The 27965-nt window shown below is 38.7% G+C and overlaps 1 protein-coding gene across 1 annotated transcript; it reads right to left on the bottom strand.

Moving 5' to 3' along the window:
* Window positions 1–13: 13 nt before the first annotated feature.
* LOC135942837 (atrial natriuretic peptide-converting enzyme-like) lies at window positions 14–27965 on the bottom strand. Its single transcript, XM_065489165.1, has 16 exons — window positions 27910–27965; window positions 17188–17485; window positions 15214–15576; window positions 14144–14291; window positions 13887–14080; window positions 9893–10025; window positions 9432–9587; window positions 8750–8869; window positions 8597–8692; window positions 8402–8546; window positions 7747–7973; window positions 6903–7098; window positions 6700–6853; window positions 6329–6452; window positions 6136–6281; window positions 14–5272 (listed from the first exon to the last, which is right to left on the bottom strand). Exons 2-16 carry the CDS (start codon window positions 17281–17283, stop codon window positions 5096–5098), a joined length of 2475 nt encoding a protein of 824 aa, XP_065345237.1. The 5' UTR covers window positions 17284–17485; window positions 27910–27965; the 3' UTR covers window positions 14–5095.

Below are 27965 nucleotides of genomic sequence, written 5' to 3'. Positions count from 1 at the left end.
CGCAACATTTTGTATATTTATATATACATACTTTATTTTCCACTGACCATTGGCTCGACTTTAGTTTCATTTCAGTATATATATTTTATTGTCTGCAGAGTCTAAACATATAAAAGCAACCAACATAATGAGTACATATTTATTTCATGTATTTTGGCGTGAAGCTCGACCTCGCGAAGCTCCGCCTAACAATCAACAACAATCACTTTTGAGTCAACACAGTGTCCAGCAAAATAGATATGTCATCTCGTGCATAGGGCCGCTATTTACTTATAATCGAATAGTGCAGGTTGTGAGCGCTAAAATATATAGCATTTTGTGTGTGTGTGTTCTTTACTTCTTTCTTCCCCCTTTGCGAGAGCGACCTGAATTTCGCCCGGAAATGTTTTTTCTATCGCGAAAGGCGAAGCAAAAGTTAGAAGTGTCGCAACACCAGCTGCTGAAATTCATTTATAATATAAATATGTAGAACGGTGAATGGTTATGCACGCGGTCTCCGTCTTTTCCAATATTGACTACAGTTTTGTAAGGTGCGTCTACAGTTTTAGTTTTACTGCAATTGACATTTAGCTCGCTTCTTTCCTCTTTTTGTTATTCTGAGTGATAATTGAAATAGAGGAAAAAGTCACAGGGTGCTTCCACCAGAGATTTTGAATGGCCTGAAATTTTATTTTAATTTTTATTGGAGTATAACATCATATTTTTTGGTATTTATATTGATAGAGATGTGGAAATACCTAGTCTGGGAAAAATTGATGATTTTGTTCCGGAAAATCTAAATAAACAGCCTCTCAGCTTTCAAAAAAATTAGAATTTCTCGAAGTTCTAATAAAGCTAAAATATCATGCTTTGCAGCCAAAAAATTCGTATATAAACCAATTTGTTCTAATTTTTTTTATTTTCAAACTGAATCTTAAATTTTGTCAAGCTTGGGATAAAATGCTAACCTAAGTCTGTGTAATATGCGAGGAAGTTTTCAGGAATAGTAATAAAGGATACTTTTGAGTTCAGTTGAGTTTTAAAAAATCTGAAAGATCTGCACGCCGTGAATTTAACACAAGTCACAAGCTTTCAGAATATGTGTGGTTCGACCCTTTGAGAGCCATCAGGGTGCTCAGAAATCACCCTAATGTACCAATTAATTTTATTATTTTAAAAATGAAAAATTATATGTACAAAAAGGATTAGTTTCAACTTTAAAAAGTATGTTGGCTGTCTAAACAAGCATCTTATGGCACAAAATTCTATTAAAACTCAAGATAATATATTGTCATTTTGTGGAACACCGAGAGGCCTGTTTTTCAAGATTTTCCGGAAAAAGCCCTTTTTTTCTGTCAAGCTAGGCTATTTTGCCATCTCTGATAAAAACCAGGATGGTGCTCAAATTAAAATTTAAAATTTGCAAGCGATATGAAATCTCTTGCGGAAACACCCACTATATAAAAACAACCCATCTCAAATTCAGTCACAAATTGTTCTTTTTAAAACACCATCTACGCAGCGGCCGACTTGATAAAAATTTGAAGTGATTGATTGATAGTGTCAGGTATCTGATCTGTTTGCCGTCCTTAGGGAGGTCTATAGACAGGTGTCGAAATAATTAAAAGCGATTTCGACTTTGAAACATATGCTCGCCCTAAAAATTTCCAAAGCCAGTGTATAAAACCTTACGAGCTAAATGCATGTTAGGGCTCTTCCTAGAAAAACCGTCAAAATTAAGTGAGTTCTCCAGGGTGGCTCAACACCAAACAAGAAGCAAACAGCGTCGAAAAGAAAACTTTTGGATATCTCCAGAGGCCATTTGCGGACGTTGAGCATTTAGGTTTTTGTTATTTTTTTTTTATTCAGATTTGCGAGCCACTCTGGGGCGCGAAAGAGGCAAAAAGTGATGTGTCTAAAATCGGTCAGGCGCTAAGACAAATGCTTATGTATTTTTCTCATATATATCATATACCTATATAGAGTGTACGACGTGTACATCATACATAGCGCGTGTGTGTAGTTTTAATTTTAAATAACACACATCTTTCCCTCTTTTATATAATTATGTACACACTTATCAGTAGAGTGGATTGTGCTGAGCTAGAGAAAAAGACTCGTCTGGTCAGAAATGGAAGCGTCTCAGTTGAACCTACTTGGTTGATTTGCTTGTTATAATTGAGTATAGTGCATGCACGTTACAAACACCTTTTTCCATCTTAGTTAACAGCTAGTGGACCACATACAGAGATTCGCTTATAACGTAGAGGCCTAACACTGTCACTGAGCAGCTCTCTCAACTCAATAATTGCACCCTAATGCGCCTGAGACGCACGGCGAATCGCACTGTAAAAAAATAGCGACAAAATTTTGCTCAAACGATATGTTGATATTTAGTGTCAATATTCTGATCGATTTTTTGTGCGATTTTCCGCGGCCTCGCCTACCGAGGGAGAAGCATGAGTTGATTATGTTTTATGATTACACCCTACGATGAGAGTTAATTGATTGATTTACAGCCAAAACTACGACATCTCACAGCAATATTGATGCGCCTTACAGCTATAGCTTACAACAAAAGTGTTTAGTTGGGATTTCTCGACATTTCCGCGTCTTACAAATTGTATTGTCCAACATCTCGACAAGAAGTTGCATTGCTAAAAATTATAAACCCAAATTAGTGTGCAATACTTAGGGGTGGGAATTTTCGACGATTTTCTGATTAACTTTTTAAGATTGGTTTAAAATTTTTGCACTTAATTCTTCAGGCTCTTTTTTGGCCACCGCAAACTCTGTTTTAGCGGGATAAAATCAATCATGTAAAATTTATCTGTACCAATTGTTAAAACCGTGAAAGTTCGAAATCTTATTAGACTACTATTGTTGTCGAATTAAATAAAAAAAATCATCCAGTAGGATAGGTTTTTCCATGAAAAATTTGAAATAATTATTTTTCATTTCCTCAGAGTTTCAGGATTATTGGAATTATTGTCTGATCCATGAACCTTCGAAAACAGCCAAATTTTTACCATACAAACCGTCTGGATTTTTACTGATATCACTTCAACGTAAAAAATTGAACTATTGAACTTGAAACAATCACGAAATTGGTGTTGACGATTCGTTTAAAAGTGTTAAAAAATGTCTAAAACCGTCCACATGTTGCTCTAGTCACTCAACACTGTTGTCTTTCGATTGAGAAATTCCGGCAAATTCACAATTATTTTTAAAGAGCAGTTTACACTTACCGAATACAAATTTAAACCTGAATAACTAAAACAATTAAATTATTTTCATATTCTCAAGCAATTCACTAGGAGAATATTGGGAAAATAGTTAATAGCCTGCTGTTTTTTTTCTCGTCTAAAATTCCCAGCCCTATAGCAATGCTATAGATTGGTATTTTTGTGTACACATTTTAAATGTCTTGAGTCGCTTTTCACTTGCACACATTACAAAAATATTTATAATGCTTATTTAGAAACACATGCACGCATTCGCTTTGATAGGTTTTCGAGTCCAGATTCGCATTAAGTTGCAGAATGATTTCAATGTGATTAAAGCGATCAACCAAAGCGGACATTTGTTTGAAATAATACTTTCGTTCTCTCACCTGCTTGCGTGTCTACACAATTACATCAACAGATTGCGTGTATAATTTAACGTGTTTGTGCGTAAATCTCGACTTTGAAACACCCAGTTACTGAATTATAGCACTAGTTATAGTTGATCTCTCGACATTTGTGGGATAAACTGCGGTTATTGAGCACAATAAGGCTTAAGTAGTACACAATTACATCGACGTGTTTGACGGTGAGCGCGGCCCCAAATCGATTGCGCTCGCGCTCACCTTGATAGACTACTTCACGATGAGTTGCGCTGCGAGTTATAGTTTAGCGCCCGCTACAAAGAGACCAAAAACCGACCGTCCGACCAACCGTTTTCTGCAAAAATACTTCAGTCGCTCTCAAGTGTAAAAAGTGCTCTTCATACATGCATAGAGTTAAATCCCATTACTTCACGCCAGCACCAATCAAATGGAATTATTTTTTTCAATTATGATTTCGTAAAAAATAATATATATGCCAGCAGCAGTAGTTACTCGACCTGTATGATATCTCTCGTAGTGGCGAATTTTTCTTTGGAGCCTGTACTTTGTCCGAAAAGAATCCGTCCGAAATTTGTGATTTGATATTCGTCCAACAATTTTATTTTTAAGAAATTTTGAACTACCATAATTTCTTGAAAAGCTGTCAGATTTCAATGAACTTTTTACATTTTTGGAATTTGATTAGAAATTATGTGCGATTTTTAAACTTTAGCCAGTTTCGTGATTTTTCAAAATTTTCCAAGAGAAACGTCTTCAGGGAAAATCGCGTGCAGAAATTTAACGTATTGTAACTTGTAACGGAATTTTTATTTTTACCAAGGTAGTTTTAATAAAATCAAAGCTTATAACTTTTGCCTACTTCAATTCTTTTACGGGTTGCATAGCTTGCTGGTTGGAAAATGCAAGTAAATTAAAAACATGACGTTCCAAGGATATTGAGGAGGGGACATTATTTCCCTCGTGCTATAAAAAATTACAAATTTCATCAACTTTCCGGCCAGAGGATTATTTCGTCAAATTGATTAAAATAATTTTAAATCAATGTTCATTTTAAGAAAATTTATCGCACAAAAATTCATAATTTTGATCATTTTGGATAAAGTTCCTCTTGGACAAAAAATCTGACATACCCCATTTATGTTTTTTAAATATTTTTTCACCAAAAAAATGAAGCTAAATAAATTATAAACAAATTCTTTCATTCCCAATCATTCGGAAAATTTCCCAATTCTGCATCTGCACCAATTTCGAACCCATTCCTATCGAACAAAGAATTGATCACTCCTTTCCATTAGGCCTAAAGCAAACGGAGCGATGCTGGTTTCGGAGAAAGTGCTTACATGATTTTCTTTTTGTTGAGCCGCGACGCAGAGTGAAAAGACACCTGTCGGAGCGCCGATTGGATTGAATTTGTGCGATGAGAGTGGCCGCAGCCCCGCCGGCCAGCGGCAGGGCTGACCTGCGGAGGGCTTAGTGGCGGCCCCTTTCGCGTCCTCGCTGCTGCTGTCAGTCAGAGTAGAGCGCCATCTGCTCCTTGATCCACGGTACAAAGTGCGGCACGTACGCGTACACCCCTGGCAGCCGGGGGTGCGCGCACTTGATGCCCCAGCTCACGATGCCGCCCACGAACCACGCGCCGTCGCGTTCTTTGTCCCGGCACAGCAGTGGCCCGCCAGAGTCGCCCTGAAACAGTTCAGGACGAACGGTGGTTTAAAATTCGACCAGAGAGTTTTTGACCAATAAAATTCCTAAAAATAAAAACGGGTTAATCGCTTGTGAAGTCTGACAAAAAAACGTTCAGTCGCGAAATATCGTCAGAATTCGGTGAACTTTTGATCTTTTTTTTTCAGGGATTTGAGTTTAGGCAATTTTTCAGTCTTTTTCTTATAAAAATTATTTTAAGTTGAAATGGAACCATTTTATTCATTTTTAAAGTTTTAAATTTAAAATGTTTTACTAAATTCCGAAAACTGTTCCTCAAATTGCAATTATTTCGCATTGTTTTACATTGTTAAAATCGAAAACAAATTGTGAAGCTAAATTTGACCAGTTAAATTTTATTTGTGTTCATGGAATTTCAAATGAAATTAATCCAAACAGAATTTATGATCTCCTTTTCAGCCACGATGATAAAAAACTGCTGATTTCTGAAGAGCTGAGAGAATCCATGATTTAATGTAATTCATTTTCGTCGAAAATAATCGAAATCTGGCAATGCAGCCGTCTGAGTTTGACTTAATAACTCTTTTTAGAAGCTAAAATCATGCAAAAGAATTTCAACCCCCTGAAAATGTGGCTTGAAAATGAATGGGAAAAACTGTCTAAAGCTAGGGTATGCAACCGGCTTGTCACATCTATGAAGCGCGTTGCATATATTTTGATTTTCGTAGCTATGCTTGCATCGTTTTCATTATTTATTCAAGATGTCTAGCGTCCCGATTAGAAAACTGAATAACTTCAAACCTTTTTATGAAACCCCATTTTAGTTATTTTAATGTCACGAATTTTTTCCCCAACTCAATTCAAGCAAACAAATTGTTCATTACCTGGCACGCATCTCTTCCTCCCTGCTCAAATCCCGCACAGATCATGGTCTCGGTGACGTTGACGTTGTTTTCTTCCAGCCAGCTGTTGCACACCCTGCGTCCAACAACCGGAACAGAAACCTCGTTGATGACGGGCTCGTAATCAACTGCAAAATACATTCTATCAACTGCTTCGACTAAAATTCTTCTCTACCATCATTGTCCTCCCTCTTGCCCCAGCCGATGACCGTGCACCGGGTGTCTGGTTCGAGGCGGTGGTTTTCCCTCGGCAAACACACCGGCAGCAGGTGCTCGTGAAACGTCACCCGGTTTTGAAGCTAATTTTTTTATTGGAAAAGAGATATTTTCGTTTTTAGAGTTAATTACAACATATCATAGTTTCGTTAGTTTTCGTTATTTTAAAAAGATAAGATTTAAAAATAAAATTATCCAATATTTCTTTTAAAATTTTCAACAGAATTGGGGGAAAAGGAAATGTGCCAAACGGATTTTTTATTTTTCTAAATTATCCTTTAAATTATATTTTTAAATATTTAGCTATATTTTTAAATTAAAATAACACACCTGGAAGAGAGCAACGTCATTGTCGTGAGTGGTTCCCTTGTTGTGGTAGGGGTGCGGAACGACTCTGCGGACTCTGACCTTTTGGCTGAAAACCGAATGCGAGTGTCTCCTCGTGACGCCCAGTTGAATGGTCCAGCCAGACGGATCGGATTGGCTGGAGGATGAGACTTATTTCCGCTCTTATTTTGTTGTGTGACACTTACTTGCCGACGCAGTGCGACGCCGACAGCACCCACTGATCGGAAATCAGCACACCGGCGCAGTAAAAGATGTGCTCTGGCCCTCCGAGCAGGGCGGCCAAGAAAGGCCAATCGCCCGGAGACGATTCCGTGCCTCCAACAATGCGTTTCGAGTTCCTGCTGTTGCTGGGCCTCTCCGCCAAACGCCTCCGACCGCAAGCTACAAGTTTAGTTGAGAAATTGAATGGAGATCTGTATCGTCCATTGCAGAGGGAAAAATGATGGAGGGAAGGCAAAAACTCTGTCGGGAAAATCTGGGTTAGTTCACAGTTCTATTTTTTATTAAATAAAACTGGATACCCCTTAGATAGCAATTTAAATACAAAGAACACGTTTCAATTTCAAAGATTAATAATTGAAATATCTGCGGTAATTTTTTGAAATTTTAAATAACTATTATTTTCTAAAAATCCGTTGCAATTTTAGAAAAGACTAACTTTAGCGCAATTTGCTGAGCAACCATAAAACTGTTTACAATTAAAAGAATAAAAATTGCATTTTCTAATATCCCAAAATTGATTTTTTTTTGTGTGAATTATTTAATGTTTTGTTGTACTGAAAATATAAAAACTAAACATTTTCTTTTTTGATCTTAAAAATTTGAAAATTGGTATCCAGTTTCCACGTTGTTAACTACGAAATTCGTTAAAAAAATCTAGAAAAATGGTTTTCTAAAAATTACAAATTTAACTCACACTGCAAAAAACTTTGGTTTTTGGAATACAATAATTATAGATCACAGATGTTTTCATTAAAATTCGTTTATTTCAATTTTAAATTATTTTTCTAATTGAACTTGGAAACTCACCAAAGTCTCTGCACGAGAGTTCGACCGTGGGAAAATTATTTCCCGGGCAGGAGCGCACATCTTGTAAAAGCTGGCTCTGAAGCATCAAACTGCCCGCAGTTCTAGGCTCCTCGTGACTCGTCCAGCCGAGTCCGGTGACAGGCAGCGGTGGGATTTGCTGCCGGAAGGGGAACTTCGACACCTTTGCCTGCTCCAGCACCATAAGGGGTTTGCTGTGGTTCACCTCGCTGCAAATGGCCCGGTTCAGAGGGTATGAAATTTTCAATCATTTAAAGTCACAATAAATGCTTCTATATCTCTTGAGAATAAAAGAGTTTAGTGGCTGAAAATACTGTCAGCAAAATTATATTTAAATATAAAATGTCACTAACGCTAAATAGTGCTGCGTAAATCTGAAAGTTTTACTGTTTCAAAGTGGGACAAAACAACAGCTTGAAATTGATCTCTTAATCAGTTATTTTATTATTTTTAGCGTCTTAAATTTGTGCAAAAAATCACAATCAAGCGTTATTTAAATGTTTCCGAGATTTTCCAACCGTGAAAAAGTGGGATTTACTATATTTTAAATTGTTTGAAAACCCGCAGTAAAAAGTCTGGTTATCTAAAAAATTAATCCTTACCCTTAAACCCTGTTATTTAACGGTCTGTATCTCACCTGTAGCCGAGGAGACGGCACACCTGCGGCGGGCTGATGGCTTGATCCCAGCGGGTGACGCACGCTTGCTGCCACGCTGCGCGCTGCGGGTGATACACTTCGAGCATTCCGCGCGCTTCGTCACCCATTCTCTCGCTTAAGCGCACTACAAAAGCGTGTTTTGTTCACAAACGACTGCCATCGAATTGTACTCACGGCAATTCCTCTCGTCCTGGCCCCACGGGCAGTCAGATATGCCGTCGCACATGTGGCTGTTCTTTATGCACTTCTTTCTGCCGCAGTGGATCATGCCTGTCCGTATTTTTTTTTAGTTTCTGCAGGGAGAGATTTTTTAGTATGTAGTTTTACCTTCGGGACATCCCTTGCACTTGAGCTCGTCTGTTTGGTCCTCGCAGTCGATGTGTCCGTCGCACCTCCACTCCATCGGAATGCACCTGTTGCGGTCACACTGAAATCCTTCTCTGCAGTCTGTAATTTATTGCAGATTTTGTTTTAGCTTTAAGAAATGCTGATTAAAAAGAAATTTTTAAATATAGATAATTTAAAGATGGCTGTGTAAATTTTATTGTAACAATCAATTTCGTTCAATGAAATAGAGCTGAAATTGTCAGCCGAAACTGGTAGGCATAAATAAAAAGACGAATTTTAATGCAAGCCAACGAGCTGCTTTTAGACCATGCGCCGGTTTTCTGCAATTTCGAGAATGCTGAACTTCCTCCTAAAATATAGTAGCCTAAGAGATTCTTTGTAAAATTTTGTTTGTGAAAATAAAAAACTGATTGAGATAAAAATAGGAACATTTGAAAATTTAGAGATGAGCAAGATTTCCTACGCAGGATAAATGAATATCAAGACATTTTTTAATGTTCTTTTTGTTAGCAGAGCGAATGTTTCTTAATACCGAGTAATAATGTAAGTTTTTAAAATATTATAATAAGATGAAAATGAACAAAGCTCGCTATAGGCTATAGAGCCTGCAGACATCTATAAAAAGCATCTGATTGATGGAAGAACCTAATAAGAAACAAACCTGGCTTCTTGGACTTGGCGATGCCATCCATGACCTCTTTTTTGCCCACGCACACCTCGGGGTCGTTGGAATGAGGGAGCAGATTACACTTACTCAGTTCATTGGGAAACTTGAGCGCAAAAACGTCGACAAAGAATTTGCATCTCTTCCAAGTCTCTGTGAACAATCACAAATTCGTATTTAATTTTTTTGGTACGGAAGTTATGATTGTGTAGAGTGCAGCAAAAACACACCCTACTCGCTGCTTTTGATGTTCAAGAGCTTTCAAGTCCTTTTTATTGTCAGGGGGCAACAAATGGTGTTTGTTTCCGGCTTATTTGTCTTTTGAGCCCTTTGAGTCGCCGTTTGAAGCGGAGCAAGCATCAAAATATTTCTTGTCCCGCCCCGTTTTGCCCTTTTGAACGCGTTCTCGTGATGGACTCAAACAACTATTCATGTGAGAAAATTCGTCGAGCACGTACCTTCGCAAAGAGTTTTGCAAGGAGGCACCGTCAGGCCGTCTGACCTGCACTTGGGCACAAACAGGGTGCAGAGAAAGAGAGCCGCCAGCTCGTAACACCGCACGTCCACCAATGCGTCGTAAACTTCCAGCTCCTGAAAATTGATACACGGGAAAATTTAATTTAAAAGAAAACAAATACATAGATGTACATCCCTCATTATTGAAACAGTTGTGTTTAGGAACTGAACTCAAAAGAGCATACGGAAACTTTGAAATTTTCTGGCTGGGATTTTATAGACAAACAAAATTTATAGACAAATTTTATAGACAAACAAAATTTCATGAACCAAGTTTTCTATTTGATAATTCTAGAAGTTTACAGATTTCCCTCTGCTTCCCCTAGAATTCAGTAAAAATCTGCGACATATAACTCTGAGCGAGATGATTTCATCGTAATTTTAATTAGCACATACACAAGCCTTCTATTCAATAGAAACTCAATATTACAAAAATTCTAGGAACAATTAGTTTGCAAAATCATTTGATACGAGCAGCCTACTAGCCTGCTGGTGAGACCTTTCCCTGAAATGGTTGTGCTAGCTGGGATGCGGCTGAGGGCCTGACTTTCGCACATAGAGAAGCCAGCAATAAGCTGTATGCGAGGCAAAAGACAAACAGCAGCTAGACGAGCTAACATATTTGGGGCGAAATCCATCCGCACGGCCGCCGACAACAAACCCGGCATGCTCGGAAATTCGGTGGTGTGTTTTATGTGTGCGCGAGATTGTAGAAGAGCCAGAGGAATACAGACCTGTCGGGGGGTGGCGGGTTGGAGGAGGGACGAGAGAGAGAGAGAGAGAGAGAGAGAGAGAGAGAGAGAGAGAGAGAGAGAGAGAGAGAGAGAGAGAGAGAACTGGCAAAGTATCGATTCTTGTCACCCTGGCAATAATTCCGCTTGTGGAATTCACAACAAAAATTCCTGCCCGCCGAGTCTCTCTCTCTCTCTTCTCTCTCTCTCGAGATTCGCAATTACAACCCCCGGCCTTTCTTTTCGCGCTGCAGTGACAACTTTCCCGGGTTGCCTTTTCTCCCTGGCCATTTCCGCTCGCAAACAATTTCCATTCATTTTCCCCAGATGCATGCAGCGACGAACGCACTTTAGCAGAAAAGCAGGAAATGCGGCTGCAAGGTTCGCTTCCGATAAAGGAGCAACGTTTGCCTCGCAGCATCCCCGGCTTCTTGCAAGAAACCTGATCCAGTGAAGCTCTCATGACAAAAAACCGCGGTGAAGAGGATCAGATTATTATTTCGCAAATTCTACAAAGAACCTGTAAGTGATACCCCACATTTACTGCGTTCAACGATGGAGTTACAGACTTGTCGGAGTAATTAACACAGATTTGTTCATTCTCGGCCTCCTATTAAAAGTGGAGATTTTAAGGCTTACAAAATTATTGGGGCTGCACGTTTGAATTTTTTGTCGAATATTTCAAGTGGAGAGCTTTACTGGCCAACAATTAATAACTTTTTGCATTTCTGATCATAGTCTTTTTTGTGGAGCTTACTTAGCAACATTTTTTCGCTTGATTTAGATCTCTCGTTGTGACCTATCCAATAATAGGCTAATTATTTCCTTTCTGGGGAAATAAATGATGATTTTCAAAAGGAACTCGCCGCTTGATTTTCTCGCAAATTGAAATGGCAAACTGGAAATGTTTTGCTCTTTCCCCAATTTTTAAAGAGTATTTTAAGTAAAGGTAAAAAAAGGATTTTAAGAGCAGTTATTTGCGAGATTGGAGGTCGATTGGACGCGATTTTTCAGCGTTGAATTTTTTAGGTGGCAGTCATATTTGCTTAAAGTACTTGTTAATAGATGGTGAAATTCCAAATTTGAAGCTCGGGAATGGGGGCGTTCCCTATTTTTTCGGTATCTCAAAAATACCCAAAAAAGGAATTCTGTTAATGAACTCTAAACTGCAACTCTTGACTGCGTTGAGGTATCACGTTGAAATTTCCACTGCCTAACCTAGTTTTTAATCCTGAACAACTTTTGCATTTACAAAAAATTCGCAGGTCGAAGGTCAAGGTCACCTTTTGCGACCTTTTTTGAAAATTCAAAAATAAGGGATGATAGCCCCCTACGATTTTTTTGGGGTTAAGGGCTGAAATGTAGCCCGTGAAATTATGCACAAGTACACCAAGTTTCATAGGTGCAATCGCGATACTTTTGCTGCAATTCGAATTTGAAGTTTGAAAACCTGCTCGAGGCCGCTTTACCGCGCATGCACTCAGAGCGGCGAGTTCACCTCTCGTTCGTAAAGTTGATTTTTTTCGCATTTCACTTGCTTAGAAACACCAAGAGGGCCTAGGGTAGACCAAGGAAGGTCGAAATCGACCTTCAGGGTCTGTCCCTGACGTGACCCTGAGATACAAAATTTCGAAAATTTCCAATTTCATCGAACTTGGTGTCTTTTCATAGGTTTTCACCACTGTACAGCTCAAATATAGAGCCAAAATTGCCGAATTACAATCCTGAAACCGGTTCTTGAAGTAATTGTGGTAGCCATTCATCCAGACGTGATGTGCAAAATGGTCGAATTTTGAAATCTTTAATTTATGATATGATTCTTCTGTTTTGTACACACAAAGTTCATATTGAGTGTTAAAATATAACGATTGTTTTTAAAAAAAAGTTAAAAAAATTTATTTAGAGCAAATAACAGTTAAATTACATGTTTAATTTTTTTTATAAAAAGAAAGGAAACAAAAATATTTGGTTTTTAAAAGTAGCTTATTTGCCAGTGCATTTAATAACATTTTTTCATAGTATTAAGCATACGATCCTTTATTATCAACACATATTATAAACTTCATGTGTGCAAAATAGATAGAATTAAGAATTTAAAATTTTGACCATTTTGCACATCACGTCTGGATGAATGGCTACCACAATTATTTCAAGAACCGGTTTCAGGATTGTAATTCGGCAATTTTGGCTCTATATTTGAGCTGTACAGTGGTGAAAACCTATGAAAAGACACCAAGTTCGATGAAATTGGAAATTTTCGAAATTTTGTATCTCAGGGTCACGTCAGGGACAGACCCTGAAGGTCGATTTCGACCTTCCTTGGTCTACCCTAGGCCCTCTTGGTGTTTCTAAGCAAGTGAAATGCGAAAAAAATCAACTTTACGAACGAGAGGTGAACTCGCCGCTCTGAGTGCATGCGCGGTAAAGCGGCCTCGAGCAGGTTTTCAAACTTCAAATTCGAATTGCAGCAAAAGTATCGCGATTGCACCTATGAAACTTGGTGTACTTGTGCATAATTTCACGGGCTACATTTCAGCCCTTAACCCCAAAAAAATCGTAGGGGGCTATCATCCCTTATTTTTGAATTTTCAAAAAAAGGTCGCAAAAGGTGACCTTGACCTTCGACCTGCGAATTTTTTGTAAATGCAAAAGTTGTTCAGGATTAAAAACTAGGTTAGGCAGTGGAAATTTCAACGTGATACCTCAACGCAGTCAAGAGTTGCAGTTTAGAGTTCATTAACAGAATTCCTTTTTTGGGTATTTTTGAGATACCGAAAAAATAGGGAACGCCCCCATTCCCGAGCTTCAAATTTGGAATTTCACCATCTATTAACAAGTACTTTAAGCAAATATGACTGCCACCTAAAAAATTCAACGCTGAAAAATCGCGTCCAATCGACCTCCAATCTCGCAAATAACTGCTCTTAAACAATTTAGTTTTAAATTTCTTGTCAAATAGAGATTTTCCCTATTAAATATTACCACGACTGAATGACAACTGGCTTCACAATTCTATTTTAAAACATTTTTTTATGTTAAAAACCTTTGGAGCTCCATAAATGGCCATGTCCATTGAGTCAAAAATTGTCCCCGAGTGATATCTCTTATTAGCTCGTTTGGTACTACACAAATTCGATAATTTCGCCAAAAAACTGTTTTTTAATGAACTGATACTAAACCCTTTTCAATCTGAAACTGTACTCACCAATGTTGCTTCGCGTTGCGACACCTGATTGAAGTAATTGGGGAAAGAAGTGTAATTGTAGGGCACCTTGTGTTTGACACACAAAGGCGCGACCACGGGCAGACACTGGCCTGGGTTGGGGTTGTCGTCCTTCGGAATGATGGCGATCGTGGTGGTCACCGTGCGGTTGATGTACCTTATCTGCGGAGGGTATTCTGTGAACGAAACAAAGGTCGGCATTGTTATATAATCGTATCTCGGCGCGTTGTCGCACTGACCTTTCTGTTGGCTCTTGAGGTAGATGGCGAGAGCAATGCCGATGGCGATCAACACCACCACGTTTATCACCAACTGGATTATCCGGAAGCGGATGCTGTCTTTGGACATGCAGTGTCTCGCGGACGGTCGACGCATATCGCGCAAAATCTAATTTGAAATGAAAATAAAGAGGGTATTTAGTTATAGTATAAAGTCACAAAATTTCGATAAATTAATTAAATAAGCAGGATTTCTTGCACTTTTGTTCGACTAATTATTCAGGCAAGTCTAGTAACCCCTTGCAAATCGGTTTCATACACTAGATTTGAAATTTTGACGTGCTATACATTTTACTTAGAAGGGTATTTATTGAATTTGTAAAAGGCCTGGCGTAAATTAGAAACGAATTTTTAAAATTAAGCATATATATTAAAAAAAGCCTAGGAATTTTTAAATAAATTTAAGAATACAATTATTTGTAGAGTTTTGGTTTGTATAGGAAACGTTTGATGAGTCACGTTGACATTGCTTTTTTTAAATTATGAAAAGATTTAAAACTTTTTCGTTTGTTTTAGGCTCTGTGTATAAAACTCAAAGACACACAGAAAATAAATAAAAATTTCCTGAGAGCTGATGAAATTTTATATTTTTTATATACTGGTAAAATTGATCTTTAAAATGCAAATACAAACTGGGAATGAGAAGGGGAACAAGGAAGTTTTTACGCGATTTGCAACTTGGGCGACGACAAAAGAAGAGAAACAAAAATAAACAAAACACAAATCAAGTTTATTTCTGTCTCTGTTTGCAAAAATTCTTTCCTTTCCTTTTCCTCGTTAATTTTTAAGGAAAGACTTAGATTGTTCTTATAAATCTAAAAATATATGTTGAAATAAAACTTGACTTAACCATTATTTTTCTTACGGTGAAAATATCCTTTAAACCTGTTGCTTGCCCGAAGGAAAATACTCTCAATTTTGTAAATCAACAAATTTAAACTGGAAAATCCTTAGCATGGTTAAATTTTCCTTGTTTAAAATGTTATGAAAAATTCCCCTGATCTAAGTAATTTTAATTAAAAAAAGCTCACCCTGTGATGGAGGGAAAGATTGGATCCGGTGATTTTAACCACCGCTTGCAGACTGGCCGGGGTGGCGGAGCCGTGGATGATGGCGTTGCCGGCCATGTCGGCCGTCAGCCCGGCCACCTTGGCGGCGCCGAGCAAGGCGACGGTGCCGCTGATCTCTTTGCCACCGTCCGCCTGCTTGGGCGGCTTGCGGGCGACCGGCGTCGGCGGCAGCAGCGGCGCCTCCATGCTCTTGTAGCTCGGCGACGAATTCTGGCTGTAGCTGTCGCAGCTGGACACCGTCGAGTCCTGCGTCCGCAGCGGCGGTGGCGGCGGAACCCGCGGCGGCACCGGCGGAGGCCTCCGGTTCTGCAACATGGAAAATGACTGGTTGGAAGTTTTAGATCGGGCTTTAGTCGGTTTAAAAGATTTTTTTAGAAGGGATTTATTCAGAACCAAGAAATGGAAAGCGGCAACCAGAATTTCAGAATGTTCCTTGAGATTTTGGCAAGACAAATAATTTTTTCCAGTGCTGTGATACGCCAGGAATTTTGATTTTGTTGTTGCAAGTTCTTGAAAAGCGTCTGCAATTCCATATTTCTTATTTGTCTTAAAAATATTTTTTATTTATCAGGCGTTTTTCGATTAATTTCGACAGTTTTAGAGAAAAAATGGAATATTCATGGAATTAAACGGTCCATAAACTATTTTGCCCCAATTCAGTACGAACCTATAACTTCGTCTATGCAGCCCAACGAGATAAAAATATCGTCTCTTAAAATCATCTATTTAACTTAACATCGAACTATTTTATTAAACTTGCGAAAAATTCCTTTTTCTGGTGAAAAGTGAGCGTGGAAATGCGCAATAAAAAATTATAGAAGGTCTTAAATTCATTTAAAATAATTTAATTTTGGTTTCGATACTAGAACTAACATAAGGAAAAACTGGATATTCGGAAGCGCAAAGGGAAATGAACGTTTTTGAGCACATTATTTATTTTGCGGTTAGATAAGGGGTAATTCAATGCTCAAGTGAAAATTGAGCGCACGAGACAAAAAAAACTGCACATCCCAAAGCTACAAATGACACTTTCCTCGAATGCGTGCGCGGCAGCAGCGTGGGCCAACATTGTTGTTGTTGTGTTTCTTCCCCGATCAAATGACTTTCGGGGCTGCTGCGCAATTTCCTAATTTTAGACTTGATACGAAATATCGAGTCGCGCAAGCTTCTAATTACGGACATTCAGTTTCACTGAGGTGTTACCTTCTGTGCGTGTATATGCCGGGAAAACAACACTCAAACTCGCGCAAAGTAGAAAGTTCAACAAAACTCAAACTTTCCGGAGTAATTTAAAGCTCAAACAAGCCGCAAAAAGGTCAGAGTTCACTGACAAGAGGATTAAAAGCGTACAACACCGCTCATTTCGGTGAAGAAATAATTCCACTAAACATTTATGAACATTTCTCCGTCCCACCCACGATATGAAACCCTTCTTTTTAAAATATTGTTTTCAGCCACTTGAAATAGGCATGGAATTTTCTAGACTTTTTATTATTTTATCTCTGACAAAATCTATCAGGAATTTCGTGAAAATCTGCTTATAACTACTGAAAAAGCTAACTTAAAAATTACATCAAATTTTTTAATGAACAGCAGAAGTATCTAAAACAGGTAGAATTTTCTCTCAAATTCAAGGAAAATCGGCCATTTTGGATTTGAAAATTGTTTTTTTCCACAGATAAATAGAAATAAAAATTTGGAACAGCCAATTGTCAATTTTAAGCTGCAAAAGGAAATAATGATTTTTAACCTAATTTAATTTAAAAAATGCAGAGGAAAGAAAGGCTAAAGACAATATCTACCCTGATAATAAAAATTTTGAAGTTGATGTAAGCTTTTCCTGTTTTTTCTTCCAATTTAACTCGATACACATTAAAAATATTGCAAAAAACGTACCAGAAACCCTATTAGAGAGTGCATTACAATTTTTCTCACCATGCTCTCGATGTTCTGATGGATTTGCTGCTGCTGCTGACGAGTGACCTGCGGTGGTGGCAGGGGCGGCAGGGCAGGTGGCGACAGGATGTCCATGAAAGCCCAGTTCTCGTCCACTGTCGGCGTGGAGGCGGACGGCGGCGCCACCTTGACGTTCACATCGCGGTGAAGTTTGCGCCGCAGGTGCAAGGGCAGCGGCGGAATGCTGATGGGCGGGGGTGGGTGGGAGGGCGGGGGAGTCGACTCGGGGGACGCCAGGGTGCAGCCTTGTCACCAATCTCCCACAAAGTCGAGGCTGCTGCAAATGGTAAACAGAGCAGAGAGAAGGGAAATTAATGCTAATTGATAAATCAAATGCAGTAAATAAACATTAAGTACAAAGAGACCAATTTTTGTTCACTCCTTAGTATTCGGAACTGTCAACAGATGGCGCCAGTTTTCATTTAAAACTTTCGGTTACATGCATTGCGTCTTCAGATTCAATCCTGATGCAAAAGGATTTCACTTGATGATGTTGTTCTGAAAACCAAAATCGGCTCAGCCAATCGCAGAAGAAACATAACAAAATCATTTTTCAAGACTCTTTTTTGTTGTTTCTGTCGTGATTGGCTGAACCAGCGAGTCGAATGAAACCTTTAAATGCCAAGAATGCAGGGTAGGCAGAATTGGATCTGAAATTGGAGATCTGCAAGAACCAGAAAATTGCAAAGAACGGTATCACCAACTGTTCCCAAACAATTGGCTAAATCCTCATTAGAATTTTGAACTCGATGACTACGATGTCTCTGAACAAAAATAATAATAATCCGGAGGTGTTTTTTGTGTTTAGATTCCATATTTTCCCCATCAGAACCTCGAAAATGAGGTCATTTTAGTGTTTCTTGAGTTTTCACAAAGAAACGGGATTATTTTGAATTTAATTAATGGCTTGAGGTAGCTTGTGGAGGCCCACAGATTACAAACTGCTTGATTTATTGCGATTGCACAAACCAAAAATAAGTAATTTCAGTTTGAGAGAAGAATACATGTCATATAATTAATGAAAAAATTAGATTGGAGTGTATAAGTAATGTAGGACCTGTCGAAAAAGCAGCAAAAACGCAATACATGCGGCAGATATGACTATTTGAGGGAGATGGATTCGTTCGACGTCGGCGGCACATGCCCAAAAGGCATAATCTTTGTTGAACAGGCGGCACGGCGAACGTATAATATTGCTTGCAAAATGAATTATCGATTGCGACTGATGGAACATCTTGAGCCCCTGTGGTCGGCAAGGAAAGGCAACGCTGCTCACCTAGCACAAAAATCCAATTTCTGGATCTATTCCTGTTTTAATTTAAAAACCAGCTAAATTGTGGATGAAAGGGATTACTAAAAATACCGCAAAAATTGGTTTAGAGGAGAACAAAAAACGGGTATGTATTTTAGGTCGTTTGAGTGCAATTAAATAGCATAATTTTCGGCAAAAGAGCTCTTGATTTTTTTCTGAACTCCTGGCAGCAGTTAAGGCGCTTACTCACTGCTCAAAAAAGGAAATGTTTTCGCAAAACGGCACTCAACTTGCTCTTGCGAGCCCTTCCTTCCCCAGGCAACAAACTGCTGAGAGAGAACAATGCTATTTCTCGAGCAGATGTAATCTGTATTCAGTTTTTCGCTCACTTCATCGCTCCTTTGTTATAGCAATCGGCTCGGCATTTTATGTTTTCCTCCTCATGAAAGAAAGAGCTTGGATAATTTGAAAGGTATCTTTTGACAAAAGTATCCCATATTTTTCCATCGCTTGCTCTCTGCGCGATATAACGATGCAACAAAAGTGGCTTTATTTGCCTGCTGCGTGAGAGCAGTTTTCCTGGTAAAATAAACAAAAGATACAAAAATGCACGTGCCCCATGTTTCATTACATCTTAATTCTGACAAGAAAACTTGAAGGATCGTGATATTTAGATTGATGAAATTAGGCAAAAGATTACTTTTTTTAAATAATGGTATCAGAGCCCTATTAAGGAAAATTTTAATTTTAATGCTTCGTAAATTTTTCAACCAAAGTCCAACTAAATTGGACAAAAAAGAGAAATTTTAAATAAATTATTTTGATATTTTTTCAAACCTTTCCTAAATTGGTTCTTATCCAGGCAGGCTACACGATTAAAATAAATTCACCGCCAACCAAAAGGTGTTCTTGTGAGCATTTTTAAAAATATTATCGAAAATGACTCTTCTATCTTCGCGAAAAATATTTTAAAATTGAAAAAACTGAAAGTCATTGAAAAATAAATAATTCTTTAACCTTTTATGATGTTTTTCTCTTTATATTTAACGAAACAAACAATTTGCTGCCTCACTCTTGCTATTTTTGCACCTTAAAATATTGTATTTTCAATCTTATTTATGATCTTTTTCGTTATTGTGTTTTCTTTTAAAATGACTCATTTAGGTGGATATTGATTGGTGCCGATGGAGCGAATGTTAAAAATCGATTTCATATTGCCATATAAATTTTCCCGGTAAAATGGAAAACTTAATAATTAAATCCTTCTTTGACTGCAAAACTTACAGATTAATTCAAATCAAAGCAATTTTAAGACAGATTATTTATCAGAAGTAAATTGAATAAATTTATGTCGCTAATCAAGCAGACAGAAAATTAATTCTAATCATTTGTCATCGTCTTCAGCAGTATACAGCATTAATTATTTTAAAATATATCCAAGCTGAAAACGCGTATAATTTTCCCGCTAAAAGGCCGATTAAAACTCCCAATTATGAGGCAGATAATTAAAAGAGGCACGATAACGAGCTTTGAATCCGGCTAAATGAGTGCGGCGCTGCATTATTCGGCGAGAAAAAGAGAGTCATCAAAATAAGCTCAGGGCTCATCATCTTTGTGTGTGCCATCGAGGCAGACACGCGCGCGCGAGAGCGAGAGAGAAGGGGTGTAAAACGGCGGACGCGACTCAAAATTTGAGTGGCCAATAAAAGCAGAGCGAGACGCGCGCGCGAGAGTGTGCTGACTCGAATTTTGGCACCTTTCCCGCCAAAGTGATCGATGGACAGGGTCGGATCGATGGGGCTGCGCGGTCGGCGGCGGGGGTGGCGGGTGGGGGCCCCGGCCTTGGTATCCAGTGACGTCACCGACTCGTTACTCGCGCCCCAAGGCACCAGCGTCGATACCCGCCGCCTCGGGCCCGCCGCCCCCTCGCCCTTGAACTCCGCGATCGCCGCGAAATAACAAGCAAGCGCGCGACTCATCACCGCGCCACACGCACCGCTGCCTAATTATGCCGGCCGGCAGGGACATGAGGACAAAATCTCACACTCGCGTGGCTGCAGGCCGCCGTGAAAGCGGTACATGCAACAAACAATGGCCAGATCAAGCGAAACGCACGGCTCGCTACCCGCCGCGAGCGAGGGTGGTGTGAAGTTCAAGCAGAAAGTGAAATCACACGCGTTAACCAGGGTTAGCTAAAATGTTAAATTTCTCGTTTCCACCAGAGGTTTGATATGGTCTGCGATTTATAATGTTTTTATGATCCCCATCCTATTTTTTGGTATGTTGTTAGGGTGATATAGAAGTTTCGAACAAACCAAAAACAAAAAATGTGAGGCTGTTTTCCCGAAAAATCAGGGTAAGAGAAATCTAGAATCTAGAATATTAAAAAATTGAGAAAATCTCGAGTAGAAGCTCTAGAACATTGAAATGTGTGCCAAAATATGCCCTTTCCACAGTCTAAATCTTTAAAATTAAAATCTCCAAAATTTTATCTCCTATAGTACGGAGATTAAGTTTTCCCATAAATGTGAGTAACGTATATGCCTAGAAAATTTCTTGCTTAGTTTTCGAGATATGGAGGGTGAAAGGTTGAAAAACAGGTTTATTAGTGAGAAAATGAAAATTGCACGATAATTTGATTTTACCCTTGGAACATGCTGGATGTCCCTTCTGAAGTCAGAAAATACCACCAGAATAGGTAAGAAATCGAACTCTGGCGTCAGGGTAGCCCTTGAGCGATCGAAATTGACAAATTCACATGTGTTACCGACGCCTGACGGGCTCTGTATCGGTTTGAATTGCATCATCTGCACACTGTTTGAACGAGCAAGCTTTTCAGAATATGGAAAATTCAACCCTTTGGAAACCCTCAGGGCGCTCAGAATCGAGATTTTGGGTACTTCAGGGCGGCTCCTAATCATTCCCCAGAAAGTTTGATATTTTTCGGAAAGAAAATGGCAAAGAAAAATTATTAACGACAGTCTGCAGCCCAAATGTTAAAAATTTTCAACTTTAAAAACCCTGTTTCATGATTAGAAACAACTTTCAGAACACACAAATAATTTCACAATTCAAATTAATACAAAATAGTGCCATCAGTTAAAATCTGCAGATATCAGAAGATAAAAATTCCCATAACACCTACATCATGAGCGATCAGTTCGTTTTTTGAAGAAAAATGTAATTCAACACGAAGAAAAGGATCTTGTTGGGATTCTTCAGGGAAATATCCTTCTGAATTGTCGTTTTTTTCTGCATATTAATTTAACTCATCTAACAAAAAAATCGGAGCTATTTCGGATCATCTTATTAACAATGTGCATTTTTGCTCTGGCTTCACTTCTCTGTTCGGAGAAGAAACTTCTTTACCAAAACCTGCGTGCACGCGAGTGTGCCCCAGTTGAAGTTCGCTCAACCGCTGACTTGATTATTCGCGACGCACGCATGCAGCCGACGAAGCTGTAGTTATGAATATTTGCTCCTTAAACATCCACAAAGCACTTCTTGATTGTATTGAGACACCCCAAGCGCTAAAAAAGCAATCTCTTGGTGTCAGCGGAGCAGAATTTACAACGCAAAGCCGAGATTTAATAAAAAAAAAATGGCGTCTCCCACTTGGAATTTGATGTCAAATTTTGAATTGCGATATTTTATATAAAAAATAATATTTGACAATATTTGAAACATATTTTGTGGCATTTTATGCTCTCCGTGATTATTTTTTATTTATATACTTATTTTTTTGAGAGAGGTAATTTGCAAACAAGAAGCGGAAGATTCATTTTGAGTTTTGGCGAGCGGAATTAATTCTCACTTTTTTACATTTGAATGATCATCTGGAGCATTTTTTTAAGTAAAAAAGTCGATTAAATCCTTGGGTATTATATGAAATCATTTCAGTGAATTGATGGCATCATCATTAAGCAGTCGGATGAGTTTCATCACTAAGTAAGTGGTGCTCCATTTAATTTCAATGTACTTAGTTTGCTTCAATAATCCGTTGCTGCACACAATTATGCTATCGTCATGGAAATTTAATTAAGAAATCTCTCGATTGGAAATAAATCAATCGATAGAAAGGACCTATTTATGTTTAAATTTTAAGCTGCTCATTAATTTAAATCATTTACTGTGCTGCTCAAGACCTGTATGACAGCGAAAACATTTAATTTGAGACTTACTTCAGGAAAATTCTCAGGGAAATAAACTAAAATGATTGTGATGGACGCGGAAGTAACCGCACATACTCGGGAAACTGCTTTGTGCAGAGGATCAGCTGAGTTTTAAAGCCAGTGTTGGGATTTAAAGACGAGGTTTCAACAAACAAATACATTTTTTGGGCAGTTTTGAAGGCAATGAAGCTATATTTCTGAACAAATGATTACGATGGAAGTGGTCACCTGTTTATTAAAATACTGGTTTCTTTAAAAAGGGGTTTTCTCGATTTCAATAGTCTTAAATAGATGTCTCGACCTCAACCGCGTAATTTTAGGTGCAGCGTATTTCGGCTCGGCAGCGGCGGAAGCTGCGGCTGATTTTTTTAAAGTGAAATTTAATAGAGCCTAACGGAGACAAATTTATTTTCTGGCACAGCTTTGCTAAATTCACGGTGGCTGGCGTCTAACCATTTGAACGTGATCCAAAATTGGCTGGTTGACGTGGCGCAGCGCGGCTGGCCGAGACCTCTATAGTCTTAGATAAAATGTGGACTGTTTATGGAATTTTACAGTTCGACAAGCCCATGTCAAATAAAATGTGAAATTTAACTCCTTTTTTCTTTATTTAATTTGACGTATCATTTGTTCGGTAAAATGATAGATGTAATCGTAGGAAAGCGTGAAAAAATATAATTGAAGTTGGAAAATTTGCTAAATATCATAGTAAATTTTGTTTTAAATACATGGTTTTGGAATTAATATTCAACCAAATTTACCTATACTAAGAATTGACGTGTGATTTTAAAAATTAACCAAATCTCCTGGAAATGTGGATTTTCAGGAGAAAGTATTTTCGTAATTGAATGGATGAGCAAATTTAAGGATCTGATGTGAGTCCAAGAGCATGAGTGTGTCTCGAAGGTCTTAGGAATTGCATAATCTGTGTTTATTTGATGCCTTTAGTGAAAATCGGACGTAGGGAAAACAATAGTCTTAAAGTCCCGAACCCTAATCAACGCAAAAGGCAATGCAGACAGTGTATGTATAAAGGAAGAGGCGCAGACGGGCGTTTTTTCCAATTCAGCTCGAGCAGGTTTGAATTTGCCGAGCAATTGGCAAAAAACAATTCATTTGGGAAAAGGCGTCTGCGGCGGATGTCGGAATTGTTTCTTCTCGTGGCGGCTGTTTTTGTGAGTGGAAAATTGGCGAGGACAAAGCTGGAGAAACAAGTGGGCAATCAAGCAGCAGGAGCAGAGACGCCGAGCGAGGCGGGCAAACAAAAGCAGCAGCAGCCAGCCCGCCCCAGAGTTTGCGATTTGGTTAATGTTGGCGGTTGCATAGCAACCAGGCGGCAGCAGCTTAGGGCAGGTGCACCCTCTCTGCGGTCCTGCCTCACACCTCAAGGGCGCAAACACCCCCACCCCCACCCGTGGCTCTCTCTCTCTCTCTCTCTCTCTCTCTCTCTCTCTCTCTCTCTCTCTCTCTCTCTCTCTCGGTCCTGTACAAACACGCACTAACCGAATTCCCGCACTCTCCCAACACGTCTTCACTTGCCATCTTCCGCACTTCTCATCCCCCTCCCCCGGTCGCGAAACATTTCGCCTGTCCACGCAAAACGAATGAAATAAAAACCAACAACCCCCTCCACAGCCATCTTTGCTGCTCTGCGCGCCTCGACCCATTAATTTACACCGGCTGGCCTTTGACAGATGGTAATTGATTGGAAAGCTGTGCCAGCCATTAGCACCGCCGTTTCAAGTATTTACCCTCCAGATCCGCGCGTAATAGCATTAACTGATGGGTGTCCGTGTCCGAGGATTGCTTTTCAATTAGAGCAAAACTTGAAAGTTCTCACCTGGGGAATGTTTCTCGTTTTCTAGCGGAATGAAATTGTTGCTTGTCTGTGGAATTGAAAACACCTGCATGCGTTTTTTGACTTTGATATTTAGATTAATGATAATTGACGCATTCAAATCATTTTTTCACACTTATATACAAATTATACCGTCCAAAGCTTTCAAATTTTTACGGAAAATAATCGACCATCAAATTACCTCAATTTTGTATAGACATTTTTAATTTTTGATGCACTGTTTTGTTATGAGATAAACGACAGTAATTATTAGTCCTAGAGACAGTGAAACTGCGCGTCGCTCAACAAACACTCCAATTTCATTGTCGAATTGATTGTTGCAACAAGGAAAACTGAGTTTGGGTGTTGAGCTCTGCGTAATTTTACCACCAACAGGACAAATTCGTTTATGAATGCAGTAAGCTGGATTTGTTACGTTAAAAATGAAAATTTATGAGCACCTTTTCCCAGTAACGTCTCACAATGAAACGCAAATTTGAGAGTTGCAAAAACCGAAAGTCAGCTCTTTGTCGAACTACGGGGAAAAGGCGCTATGTTGCCGAGCACGTACAGTCAGAGGATGAGTACGGGCCTATAACTCCACTAGGAGTTGGCCAGACTTATGTGCTCATACAAAACATTATCCCTTTTATCCCTTTCTAAAATAAGAAATCTATATTTTCTAAACCAATAAGACCAATTGCTGCTTTCAAACATTTTCCTGAAAACACAACCAATGCGTTAAAACAAAGACACTCGTCAGTACCATTAAATAGAGAAGAGTTTTTAATAAGCATTTGAGGACAGGTTTGCATGATGAAAATTCCTTTTGTAGAGAAATTAATTCTGCGTCGCAGTCGCACCTCTCGTCGGCTGGTGTGTGTGTGTGAGTTTGGATCTTCGGAGGGAAGATAATAAAAGTGCCTGGCATGCAAAACAATTTCGTGGAAAGTCTCGAATAACTAAAGCACGCCGTCGGAAAATGTGCAAAGCAGGCAACCTGCCAGTCGCCGCGGTCGGGCGGGTTGCCTACCCTCTGCCCCTTGCCATTTGAAACGCTGCCACCTTGTCGCGCCGAAAATGTGGCGGCTGACAAATAAAATAGCAAAGCAGTTTTGATTAGAGAATTTACAGCATTCTGGGAAGTGAAGTTTCACCACGTTTAAGGTGACGTGACAGGGGAGTGATCAATTTGCAATCATGCCTAATTGGCTTCTGTCACTTCTTGTTTGTGTTGCTCGTCGATTCATTAGGGAACAGCGCCGGTGGCAGCGACGAAATTCGCGCAATTGGCTTTCAATCTCTTCACTTTCAACCTCAATTGTTATCAATTTCAGTCAAGGGGCAGAGATAAATTAATGTGCAGGTGGAGGTATCAATATGTGCTTGAACAAGAATAAAAAGGAAATGTACATTTATCCGGACTGGTAGCAATTTTTGCAATTAACAAATTCGGCGAGAAATCTCATTTTAATAATGGATTCATTACCAGAAGGACTTACAGGAATCTGAATCACCAAAGAGTTCAAAGAATGGCAGAAAATGACGTTCTAATTGGGGAAATTTACCAATTATTATTGTTTCCTTTGAAATAAACTGATTTAATCATGTTAAATGAAAAAATCAAATTAAAATTTTCAACAAGTGGGCTCTAAGGATGCTGCGTTTGAGTTCGTGTCTTTATTTTGAGTCCAAATTTCTTTCTTAACACGGTTTTAGTGAGTTATGAAGCTTGGCAAGAATACAATTTTATTTCATTTTTTTGACACATACATTTTTTAGAATCGAATTTTGAAGCCACTTTTCATTCTCGAATATTTTTAGAGATCTATCAATGTTTCATTTATACTTTCCAGGAAATTCCATATATGTATTTAGATTTGTAGCGGAAAATGTGGATTGAGACAGGATAACAATGATTGAAAATCTTTAGAATTGTTGGGTATGGTATGGAGAGGTAGTTGATCAAATTGTTACTTTTGAATATATTTGTTCTACAATGTGCAATAATCAAAAGAGAACCTTGTTACAACTAAAATTAATTTTTTTCCGATTTTCTCCAAAATTTCCAGCGCTTGACTATATTTTGATTCTTCTCATCGAGATATATCCAAAGGTTATGCCATTTTTGAGGAAACTCTTTGTTGTGAACTGAAAATCATGCCAACTTTGCAGCCTATTTTTTCAAAATTTATCCCGTGACAAAGGTCAATTTTGATTTAAATAAAGATAATAACCGAATCCTTGTTTTTGGTTTTTCAATTTATTTTATCTTATGTATTGGCTACAAGATTGTCCGGGGTTGAGAGCTTACAATAATTGCTCCATTTTTTAATCAGGTCAACAATTTCGAGATGAAGCTAGCAAACAGTTGATCAATCTCCATTTTGGTAACTTGGAAAATTTTTAAATCAACCTTTTATTAAAATTTTTTATTGAATATTTGTTTGGAAAATATGAACAATTGTAAGAAACTTTAAACTATAGCGAGAAAAAAATAAAATATATTCTCATGTAATATTAACTAACCACAAACTAAAAAGTTCTTTAGTTGAATCCTTAGAGTTTTCTTGTTGAACACTCTCAGTCATAGATTATTAGTGCAAAATACAGTTTTTATTTTTAAATAGGAAAATAAATTATCTTAAAGGAATGAACTCCCAAAACTGTACAGCCTGTCTTAATAAATATTTTAAAATTAATGAACTTATATTGGTAAAATCATGGATTTTTGTATTCCATCTCGATATTTTACTTTTGTAGTTATAACATTTTAAAAATTGTGCTACCAGTCCAGTCTTTATTCCAATTATTCCCATGAGGGTACAATTGGAATTTAAACTTTTGAATCAAAACATATTTGGTTAATTTTTAAATTAAAAAATAAATAAACCTGTGCTTCAATTGCAAGATCACAGGCTTTTGCCAGTTAGAAAAGTAGACCAACTTTAAATAATAAAATTTACTCAAAATATAATAAAAATCTGTGTGATTTTCTAAAGCTGGACATTTTTTTTGTTCGAGGCAATTCTGTTGAAATGAGTTGTGCGAATAAAACTGTGCAGATCAGTGTGTATCAAAATATAAACACCAGTTAAACCGAAGTGCGAAAGGTGCGAGTGCTGTGCTGTTACAAAATTAATCCCCCCTTCATGCTTTGACGCCCGTCGATAAATTAATCATTCCATCCCATAATTCGCTTGTGGCCAACAAACAGCCCGTTTGAAAGTCAAATTACGTGTTTTCGGAAACGCCTACATGCCCGAGGCGACAGCCACCGCGGCCGAGCGAATTTCGCCAATCGGCACGGCGGCCAAAACAAGCACAAACACACACATGCGATTCATGCAAAGGGTGCACGGGGGGCCTGCCGCCTCCGCCGAGAGGCCCGGGGGTGGCAGCGGAGGCGGCTGGCGGGAGGTGCGGGGGACAGTGCTTACGGAGAGCAGCCTTCCAGAGGACACGACAGGCGCGAGTAACGCTGAGCGGCCCAGGC

Source organism: Cloeon dipterum, chromosome 4 (assembly GCF_949628265.1).
Source record: "Cloeon dipterum chromosome 4, ieCloDipt1.1, whole genome shotgun sequence".
Classification (NCBI taxonomy): domain Eukaryota; kingdom Metazoa; phylum Arthropoda; class Insecta; order Ephemeroptera; family Baetidae; genus Cloeon; species Cloeon dipterum.
The sequence above is the reverse complement of the archived record's forward strand: the minus strand, read 5'-3'. Positions and strand labels throughout refer to the sequence as shown.